The 11,735-nt window shown below is 41.6% G+C and overlaps 1 protein-coding gene across 1 annotated transcript in view; it reads right to left on the reverse strand.

The window, feature by feature from the left end:
* The window catches only part of LOC142398204 (cadherin-1-like), a 32,425-nt gene extending 20,952 nt beyond the window's left edge, over positions 1–11,473 (reverse strand). The window contains exons 1-2 of the mRNA XM_075482167.1: positions 11,115–11,473; positions 7,472–7,586 (exon numbers count right to left, since the gene is read on the reverse strand). Of these exons, the coding sequence (XP_075338282.1) occupies positions 7,472–7,586; positions 11,115–11,165 (166 nt within the window). The 5' untranslated portion in view covers positions 11,166–11,473. The remainder of the gene's footprint in view (positions 1–7,471; positions 7,587–11,114) is intronic.
* Between the last annotated feature and the right edge of the window lie 262 nt (positions 11,474–11,735).

Genomic DNA, 11,735 nt, shown 5'->3' on the forward strand with positions numbered 1-11,735 from the left:
CGTCAATGCATTTGTAAGCCATGAATATTTGCCCTCCCATTCCTTCCTGTACCTGCATTGTCGCTTTTGTTTTTTTGCTTGGTGATGTGGCTCTTCGTCTGCCATTTCGCTAGCTATTGTGTGTCAGTGAAAGTGAATTTTCGCGACAGTCATTGTTCGCGCTTACTGTTGCAATGAATGGAATTAGAATGTCCTAAAGATAACAAAAGGGATACATTGTAGCCGGGGCAGCACGCAGCCACTTAACATTTGGGGCTGCACAAGCAAGCAGCCTCTAGGTGGCACAGACGGCAGTAGCATTAGTTTGAGATGTGTACTTTACCTGGGGTTAAAAAGTAATTATTTGGCATAAGTTTAATTTTCGGGACAAGTACAGCCAGATTCCGGATAAAAGCTTAGAATTCGGGACTGTCCCGAATTTTTTGGGACATCTGGTCACCCTATCGCTAGCCTTGAATCCGAAGTAGCTCCACACAGCCGAAATTGAGCCCCTTCGGGGAAGAGCTCGTCCTTCTCACCAGAGAGACCGGCTGTGGGCTTACCTTCTGCTGTAGCTACAGCTTGGCTCTCGGTCATTTCAATCATCCTCACCACCAGTTTTGTCTTCCCTTATATCACTACTACTCTGCTCTCACCACTTGAACTTGACACCACTGCTGGCTGCACTAGTGAGGAGCTGCGCGCTCAACTTGCTTGTGGATCAGTTATGCGGCGTAACGAATAACGTCCATGTTCGCCCCCTGGTTGTTGGCGGACTACTGGTTAAATGCTTGCATGCTAGAGTATAATGCAACTGAACCCGCATTAAGAAAAAAAAAAAAAAAAAAAAAAAATTCGATTAATTGTGGAGCCCTACAGTGGACCCTGTGTGTGAGTGCTCCTGGATAAGGTTGGAGCTCTTTAATGCCCTCTCAAACCCTAACCTCCTGCAGAATGCATGCTGGGATACACCTCACAGATCTTTTTCAGAACATGGCGCCTCTGTTTGACTTGGCCACTGTTGCTCCTGCCCGTTTTTCGCTGTTTTTATCTGTCATGTTTGTCGTCATAACCTCATCTCTAAATGGATGCATCTCTGCTGCAATGGTTTATGACCGATGGTCCTTGTTCCGGATTAAAACGTCCATGGAAAGACCCTTTGATTCCCGGGAAGGCTACCGACAAACTTTTCCGCCACCGTTTGTGTGTTCTTCCTCCTCACCTGAGTACCGGCTTCTCTTCGCAAACTGGCGTCCCGGTAAGCCAGGGAAGAAATCCAGGAGAAGGGGTTGCCGAGGTGGCGTACAGGTATCGAGGAGGCGAGCTCTTCGGACTGATGGTCCGGGGTCCAGTCGCCATGAACATACTCGCTGGTTGCGACCGATCTCCCTCCAGGACAACGCCTCGGACGCTCCACTGTTCCCCCAGTCATGGATTTATTCACCCGTCACACACGTTTCTCTGCCCCGGTCGCTCGTGGATGGGATTATGGACCTGTCTTTGGGGTTTCACCGGACCGTTCTGCCCAACCAGAGAAGGACTGCCCGGCATCGCTTGAGTTCCTGTCATCGCAACAGGTGCCTGCTGTCAGTCCCTCTGCAGTCAGCTGTGGCCACAGCTGATCTGTCAGTTCCGATCCGGATGGCATTACTGAACGCTCGTTCCATCTCCAACAAATCCCTGACTCTTAATGATCTCTTTTTGAGTGAGAACGTGGATTTTTTGTTCCTTGTTGAAACGTGGCAGAGGGACAAGGAGTATTTTCATTTAAAGGAGCTCTGTCCTCCCGGCTGCTCTGTGATGGGGACACCTCACACGGAACGCCGTGGTGGAGGACTCGCTGTTGTGCATCGCGACAGCAAACTGTGCAGACTGGTAAATTCTGAGCCTTTCTCTTCCTTTGAGTCTCAGATTATCAGAGTTGGGACTTTTAACACATTCTATTGTGTCTTAATTTACCGTCCTCCTGGCGCAGTGAGTACCTTCCTAAATGATTTTACAGACTTATTATCTTCCATTATTAAGCTGGAGAGGGTCCTAATCATTGGAGAATTTAATATTCATGTTGATGATGTCTCTTGTAACACAGCTACTGACTTTTTATCCATCACTGACTCTTAACTTCACCCAACATGTCACTGGACCAACACATACAAAGGGCCATACTCTGGACCTTGTTTTCTCACTTGGCCTAGATGTTGGGGATGTGCAGGTGGAGGACTTTCATGTCAGTGATCATAGCTGTGTGCTTTTTAATGTAAACTTTGCTGTAAACCCTCCTCCTTTTAAAAGAAAAGCCCGAAGGAGGATTTTAAACCAGGAGGTTACGGATGATTTCTCTGCTTTGTTTGAGCCACTCTTAGGCCTACTGATGGGAATAAATCATCCTGATGATTTTATCCAGACATTTAATAGTTACTGTTTGGCTATTTTAGATAAAGTTTCAGTGATGAAATCCAGCTGTGTAACAGTAAATCTGCCTCACCCCTGGATCAATGACTCCATCCGCTCCTTTAGGACAATCTGTCAGAAAGCAGAACGTCTCTGGAAGTCGACACAATTAGAAGTCCACAGACTTCACCTAAGGGAACTTAGAGCCTCTTTTAATGATATGCTGAGGAATGCTAGGACCCAGTACTTCACCCAAATAATATCATCAAATAAGAAAAATCCCAGAGTCTTATTTGACACAATTAACTCTCTTGTCTCGCCTGCTGTCCCCAAAATCCCTGTGTACTTTAAAACAGACAGCAACGAATTTCTTATGTTCTTTGTAAATAAAATCAGAGACATCAGGGTGAACATTTCACCACAGTCTTCTTTAAACTTTGAGGTAATACCCTCACCCTGTTCTTGGTCCTCTTTTAACCCAGTGACCCTCCAGGATATCACTGCTCTGCTGCAAAAAATGAAACCCTCCTCAGCTCCTACTGACATAATTCCTACTAAGCTGTTTTTAAAGATGCACTGAAACGAATGTTCATCTATCATTCAAATGAAATTTTTGTCTTTTTCTAAAACCATCAATCCAACTTGAACTAAATTTTCCGGGCATAACTTGTTAAAACGGCCATTTAAAAGTGTGAATTATGTGGCCTTTGGTGTGAAATTGGCCACATGACCGTGACGTCATAGGGTTGACTCCCTTATTTGCTAGTATGGCTGGCTGTGAAAACAACATACATTTGATGGACCTATGTCTCATGAAGGAACCTAAATTCAGATACAAACATCAGCAGGTCGAAAGAACACACCTCTAACATTATGTGGAAAAACTTTCGTTGAATTTAAACCACACAAATCGATTTAGTATCTATATTGAAGAGGCTCTCTGCACCTCCGTATGGGTAATGGAAATGAAAGAAAGTTACCATTTTCGGCACAGGATCGGCGGGCACAAAACAGCCATCGCTCCTACTACACGCTGATTATTATTAAGATGTTATCAATCAAATGGCACAATAGTGTATGTTTGCTGTGGTAAACTGGAAAAGATTTGAACATGCCGGTTTCGCAGATATGGCATTCTGCTGCGCTGTCTTTGACACGTTGAAACCTAACGAAGGGGCACTTTGAAATCCAGCCACTTAAAAAAAACGTATGTGATAATAACATGGTTTTAATGTAAGCTTAATAAACAATGGCGTGGATTAACGGGTCGGAGATCCTCCAGTGCGCGGCCCCATCTGCGGATCCTCACGGGTCGGCGGCAGGGAGATGGGCACCCGGCCTCGGCACGACTGACAGCAGCCATCGGTAGGACTGATCCACGGAGCCTCGGATGTCGTAGCCGGCGCAATCACCGGAGAGACCAGACAGCAATTCTAGCTGGATATGTGTGTGGACCGAAGAGAAAAGCGAGCAGTCCCCTGCTTCCGAGCAGCAATTCAGGTGCAGCTATCGGCAGGCGGCAGCACGCAGTGATACGATCCACCGTGCTCTCAGCCAATAGCAGTGGTCGACACTTGCCTCTCAGAAGCGAACAGTAAGCGAACATTATTATATATAAAAAAAACAAGTCCAGTAATGTCCGATCTGGAAATTTCAGACTCACCTGTCTTCGCGCCCGAGCAGTAGTTCGAGCAGGGACAGTCTCCGTCGGCACACCAGGTCCAGCGATGTCAATAGTTGGAACAGCTTCAGCTAAAAGACGTCTCCTATTCCCAACCATTCCCGCGATCTCCACATTTTTAGTGAAACAGTTGTGATGGAAATGTACGGAGCACAACACGGATGTTGAGGACACTTCAAAATCAAGACGATGCCTCCGTACAAACTGTATCCACCGTGCTCTTGTCTTTGCCTTCTCCTTGTCAGCCTCAGTTCCAGTATTTTTTAGTTTGGGAAACATGTGCAGAGAGATGCCTTCAGTGAAGCTGCTATTTTTGCAACTAACACCATTTGGCCCTCCAGCAACACAATATTTTCTGCCGTGCTGTGATGTCTTAGCCATAGACGCCACCATTACAGTTAGACTACGAGAACTTCTGTGTCAACCCTATGACGTCACGCATTAAAAAAAGAATTCGCACAAAAAGACAAAATGTGGCTCCTTTTGAGCCCGTTTTAACATGACTTCCCGGATAAATTATTATCCAGACAATATCTAATTTTAATCGCAAGGCTTGGAACCTTTAGAATCAGCAGCAAAAACTGTGAAATTCCAACAATTAAAATTTGTTTCATAAGCACTTTAACAGCCTTCAATTCGATCGGCCCCTCTGTCGTATATCTGATGAATCTTTCTCTTTCAACTGGTGTGGTTCCAACCTTTTTTAAACATGCAGTTGTCAAACCTGTACTTAAAAAGCCAAATCTGGACCCATCGCATCCTAAAAACTATAGGCCAATTCCTAAGCTTCCTTTTCTGTCCAAACTCTTAGAAAAAAATAGTGTCAGAGGAACTTGCAGTGTTCCTTAAGGGAAAAAACATCCTGGATAAATTTCAGTCCGGTTTTCGCAGTAACCATTCCACGGAAACTGCCCTTATTCGAGTTTCCAGTGACACCATGATGGCAGCCGACTCTGGTGAAAAAACTGTTTTGGTTTTATTGGACCTTTCGTCTGCTTTCGATACTGTTGATCATGGCATTATGAGAAACAGACTCAAAGAGTTAGGGTTATCTGGTTTGGTTTTAAAATGGTTTCATTCTTACCTTACCGAAAGAACTTTTAATGTGTTTGCTAACGAGTTCTTCTCCGAAACAGCAGACCTGACATGTGGGGTACCACAGGGCTCGGTTTTGGGGCCGATTCTGTTTTTATTGTATGTTCTTCCTCTGGGACAGTTAATTAGCCAGTTCCAAAATGTCTCCTACCATCTTTATGCGGATGATATCCAGCTGTACTGTTCCTTCAAGAACTCTGAGCTACACAAACTGTCCTCCTTAACCAGCTGCTTGACGAGCATCAAACAGTGGTTAAGTGAAAACTTTCTCCAGCTAAACTCGGACAAGACAGAGACTCTGATCATTGCTCCAGAAAACCGGATCCCACTTATTAGCCACCACATGGGAAGCCTTGGCTCATTTACCCAGTCGAGTCTCCGGAATTTAGGTGTTGCCTTTGATTCAGCCATGTCATTTCAACAACACACAAAAACATTGATCAGGAGCTGCTTTTTCCAGCTGAGGAACATCTCAAAGCTGAGAACCTTAGTGTCAAAGGTGGAACTGGAGATGATCATCCATGCTTTTATTTCATCCCGCCTAGACTACTGTAATAGTCTTTTTACTTGCCTGAGCCAGAAGGATCTTCATCGTCTCCAGGCTGTTCAAAACTCTGCTGCAAGGCTTTTAACCCACACTAAGAAAAGAGCGCACATCACACCGGTTTTAGCTGAACTACACTGGCTCCCAGTCCGTGTCAGGATTCATTTTAAAATTCTAGTGCTCACTTTTAGAGCTCTGAATAAATCAGGCCCCTACCTATATTTCTGAGCTGCTGACACTTTATAATCCTGCACGTTCTTTAAGATCCTCTGACAAATGCCTGCTGGTCATTCCGCACACGCACTTTAAAACCAGAGGGGATCGAGCCTTTCAATCAGTGGCCCCGAGACTGTGGAACGCACTGCCACTTTCTTTGCGCACTTTAAACTCTGTGGAGCCTTTTAAAAAGCAGCTGAAGACCTTGCTGTTTAGACAGACTTTTAGTTAAGGTGAAGGTTTTTTATGACATTTTGTTTTATGTTGTGTTTTGATATGTATGTGTAGCTGTGTGTTCAGTGTTTTTTGTTTTGTTTTTTCCCTTGTTTTTTTTATTCTGATCTCACTGTGAAGCACTTTGTGAATCCTTTTCTGCGAAAAGTGCTATATAAATAAATTTTACTTACTCACTGCCCACTGACTCTGCAAAAGATCTCCAGCACACTGGAGCAGCTTTTAATTCAAACCTTTTAGGCTCGGTTTGCCCTTACTCCAAATTAGTAAAATGCCCTTTGGTGCAGTGTAGAATAAGGATTTACCTCACCATGACTTTTCATTTTGGATTTTAAATCTTTTTTTTTTTTTTTCAAAATCACAAGGGACATATCTTAAAATAAATGCATCCTAAATGTGATTAAACAAGTTCATAAAGCTACACGACCATAAAATCAGCAGGCATTCTGCTAGGGCAGCTGCACTAAAGAGTTAAGTTGAAAACTAACACCAACTCGGCAGCTGTAGCTCAGGAGGAAGAGCAGTCACCCACCAATAATTACAATAACGGCTACATTCGGGTCTAAGCTGTCACCGTGGAAAAACACTAAAGTGTTCCTTTTTGTTGAACATCCAACACTATTTCAAAAGCTAAACTGGTAAAACAGGCTCCGAGACATTGTTTTGGTATGAAGGAAAGAGCATAACAGAAGGCACAGAGATGGGTGCAAGCTGAGACTTAAAGCGATACAATGTAACTTCTCAAAAAGCCCACTATGGAGCTCCCCCTACATGCTTGGAGGTAATGTACGGTTACTCTGTCGTAAATACAACACCCTTTCACTTTCACTTTTGTTGGTGAACCGGCGAGGAGTCAGAAGGTGCAATCTATATCGACCGAGAAGGTAAGAGTAATCAAATGTACCTGGGAGCGTGAGAGGGGTCTATTTGTCGAAGTACTTCCGCTCAGCTCCCGGGCCGGTCCAGCAAAGTTACATAGCGCAGTTTTTCCAACTCAGACCCCCGAAGGGCATAGGAGACAGGCCAATCGTAATATTAAAACTCATTCTAGCTGCACAATTTTTTTTTTTCAAGCTGTTATTTTAAGGTAGAAATGTTACATAGTATTGCTTTAAGGTTGTTTCACTACTTGTGAGAACAATGTGAACAGCTAATCTATCTGGTTAGCCGAGTCACAGGAACACTGCAAAAGCTGAGTAGCTTAATTAATGTCTGAATTTTGGGGCTCCATGGCTTTGTGCACACCAAACACACGTTCGTATAAATTTTAGAATCTAGATTTACACATCATTAGGCAATGACTGAGAGACCATTTTCTGGAATGTCCATACCTTTACCCAGTCTTCTGCCCGGCCTCAGATGCTTTCTGGCCACTTTAAATGTCAACAAATCTGACTCAAATCCAGGTACACATGATTGCTCCTCTACAGTGTCCAGAGTCAGGGCCTAGGAGAAGAGAAAGTGCACTGTCATTAGACCTGCAATTAAAAGTCCGCTTTTATATGGCTGAACAGAAAAAATAAATACAGAAACTTGTTTCCAGCTTTGCTAGGAGCTGATGTCATACATGAGAAACAAAACATCTTCCACTTTCCACTGCTTGCCACACATGACATATGGTCTGCCTGTAGTCACTAAAATATCATAATAATAAAGAATCGGCAGATTTTTTTATGATGCTTTGTTCTTGATAAATCATAAAGGAAAATGGGTTATCAGTGGGCTAAACATTATACTTTGAAGCTAGAATGTTTTGTCCTTCTTGATTTTAGTTTAGTCGACTGAGTTTCAAAGTGTCAAAATGCCAATAATGTCAAACTATCCAAAACCTAAAATTCCGTTTTAAACTACATCGTAAAATTAAACAGAAATGTTTTTATTTATTAAACCTTCATTAACCAGATAAAAGACCCATTGAGATCAAGACCCATTTCACAAGGGTGACCTGGCCAAGAAAGGCAGTAGCATAGACAACAATTACATACAAACAGAAAAAATATAAAGTGCAAACTTTTGACTAGGGCTGGGCGAGTTAACTCGTTATTATAGTGTTAACTTGTTAATTATTTAACAACGATAAATATTTAATCGCGCATTAACGCAGGTTTTATTATTGTAAAAGTCTGTTGCTCACAGCTTTTATTTTGTAAAATTCTGTTGCTGTGGAACAGGAAAAGAAAGTAATCGGCGGATCCACCAAACATGGAGAAGGGTACGGAACTTTTACTCGGCCATTTTCATTTTAAAGTCCACAGAACCAAAGTCATCTATAAACACTGCCAATATGCCGCCCATTGATTGGATGCGAGACTCCGGTTCTTTTCACAGATGTTTATTAACGCCACATCAACACCGTAGAACTAAATGTTCGAGTAAACAAAGTAAGACAACATTAGTTGTTGTAATCATTAAAGAAATAGCATTCTTAGCATTGTGGCTGGTATCAATAAATAATCAAAGTAATACTGGCCACTTTAGCCGGCTTCTCAACCAACGGCAGAGTCATTCCCCAGAAGCAATGTTCACGGTCAAAACTAGGATTCTTTAACTTCCACTTCTCCTCTGTCTCACATTCACACAGTTACAGCAAACACCACGAAGCATGGAGGAATAAAATAAAGATAAACTAGCAGGCAGGGGTGGAAAGTAACAAATTACATTTACTCACGTTACTGTAATTCAGTACTTTTTATGAGCAACCTTCATTTAAGCAACCTGCACTTTCGAAGATGGCTGTTGCTAACCTAGACGTGGAGACTTTGGAGGAGCAAAGGTCCGAAGACGAAGAGGATACACATTCTGGAGGAGACGAAAGCCAGAAAAACCCGTGGCCAAATTTAGAAAAATTATAAGGATGCAGAACTTTTAGTTTTCAAGTGGTCTCTTAATAAATCAGCTTGTATGTTGGGTATAAGTACGCTCTTGGATTCTTTGATTGTAGTTTAAATTTCTTTATTCTTATCATAGTGTTGTCTGTTGGACAATAGGACTGAAAATTGTTTGCACTTTATGGTACAAGTTGTGACTGTCCTTGTGAGGAAGTATGTACCTGAGCCCAGTTGATCTTTTGCAAGTGTGGATGTGCACTTTAATACACCTCGAAATCAATTAAAACAACTTGTACTGAATTTGATTCATGACTCGTTTTTTTTTTTTGCATTAAGAAACTGAAAGTAATTAAGTAACTTTTACTCAAATTACATTTTAAATAGAGTAATTTTGTACTTTTACTCAAGTAAATTTTGAGATGGTTAATTTTACTTTTACTCTGAGTAGAATTTAGGCAAACTAAAGATAGTTTTACTTAATTACAATTTTTCAGTACTCTTTCCACCTCTGCTAGCAGGTAACATCACCGCTACAGGTGCTCCTCTGTCTCTGTGTGAAGCTCACGGAGCTAACCGGCTCTACTTCCTGTTTTACTTATTTCAACATAAAAGCACGTATTTCAAAATATATATACACCGGTATATATTTTTTTATAGTAGTTCCAGTCTAAAATATCACTTAAAGGCAAAACACACAACTGATAGCAGCAAGTCATTCAAGGAAACAGACAGTGGAGCGAGGCTTCTACATAAAAACTACAGAAACTACAGATGCTGATGTTAAAAGTGTGTTTGCACAACAAATGTTATGGCACTTTCATTCATAGTGTTTCCCGCAGCGCATTATTGTCAAGGCGGCCGCCTTAGCAAACTCGCTCTGCCGCCTTGCCAACGTTCCCAAAAAATAAATAAATAAATAAATTTTTAAACCGAAGTAATAATGCTTTGCCAGGCTCAGACATTAAAAGACAGCATTGATAACATTGAATTGCGACACCTACTGGTTTTTAATGTAGATAGTTAATAATGTAAATAAAAAAGTGTTACAGCTCTTAAACAGCTTCGTCCCATTCCAAGTACTACCCCCCCCCCCCCCAAATTTTGTGTACAAATGCGATTAATCGTGATGAATCAGAGAAATCATGTAATTAATTAGATTAAATTTTTTTTATCATTGCCCAGCCCTATTTTTGACAAATAACAAAAAAAAAGACATGCCTTTCAGATGTCTACAGTTTCGCATTTAGCTTAATGTTTAATAGATAGATAGATACTTTATTGATCCCGAAAGAAATTCAAGCATCCAGTAGCAGACATATAGCAATAAAAATGTTTATACAATAATAAACACTTTAAAAACAATCTAAGAATTTAAAAAACTGTTTAAGAATATAAACTATAAAGAGACCAGTGAAGTGAGACAAAAGTGAAATATAAAGTGATCAGTGAAATTCAGAAGTGCCATCACTGAGAGCTGTTGTACAGCCTGATGGCCAGAGGAACAAAAATATTCTGCATTAAATGATTACGTTATCAACATTTGATTTGTCAGTTAAGCTGAAAACAGGTTTGTTCTAAAATCGTGTTGTTCTAAACCAAATTCATCTGCTTAAGAAACGAAGAAAAACATTTGAGTGATATGACCAAATAAAAAAATATTCAGAATTGTTCGATAAAACTCAGACACGGCGAGATGAAATTTAACTTGCTGACGTCACCAACGGAAGCGGGGTGAGGCTCGTGTGGGACGACGCGGACAAAAACTTGAATTGTTAAAAAAAACAAAAAAACATTTACAGCTACCGTGATTGTGCTGCGAGTTTCAATATGTATATTATGTAGATACATACAACTTCACATTTAGTTTATCACACGCCATACAGAATATATACAGAAACACAACAACAGCTAGCCAATGTAGGTGCAATGGCGAGTACAAGACGGCATTTGACTAAATGAAAGTCTGCTTGGTGTATAAAGGACAGAACGACATTTTACCAGTGAAAAATTAAGCGAGAATACTCAAATCTACAACAAACCACGAAATTAGCAAGTAAACATACACTGAAATTGTTTAAGCTATACAAGAAGAAACCCTAAATTAAAGGAAGCCATTTGCAAAGTTAAGAGCAGGAGGAAGTCTTACCTGAATAACCACGATTAAAAAGCCCAAAACCGCGAACCAAGCGGTCCCCATTTGCGTGTAAATTCTCTATTCAAAATGTCTAACGGGAAATTAGGAGTAAAAACTACAACACAAATAACTTAAATATATTCCTCTATGAGTTGTCGTCGTTTCGTCTTCCTCCAAAGCCTAGTTTCAGTGTGAGTGCGTTCAGCTGGGCGAGTTCCTGCAGGTACTTTCAGCGTGTGACGTCAGCTTACAGGTGCGCGTCTTCCGGGTTCCTGATATGGTCATCCAGGTTTAACAACCAAAGAGACAGATACCAGCGGTTTCTGTCGCTCACACTGTTCCTGTACAGCTAACAGAGCCACAGGATCAAATAGTCAGTCACAGCCAGCGTTGCTATATATCCGAAATGATCCAAGTCTGAACTAAGCTGCACTATACAGCTTTCAGTCTCATTTCCCTTTACTCTCACACGCAGAGCTCTCTCTCCTCTGTGTCTTTGTTTCTCTCCCACACACACACACCCACACACGCACACACACACACACACGCACACACACACACACACACACACACACACACACACACAAGAAAGGTGCCTATCAACATAACTTTGATATTTGCCATGTTAACTTT

Source organism: Odontesthes bonariensis, chromosome 2, assembly GCF_027942865.1.
Source record: "Odontesthes bonariensis isolate fOdoBon6 chromosome 2, fOdoBon6.hap1, whole genome shotgun sequence".
NCBI classification, from domain to species: domain Eukaryota; kingdom Metazoa; phylum Chordata; class Actinopteri; order Atheriniformes; family Atherinopsidae; genus Odontesthes; species Odontesthes bonariensis.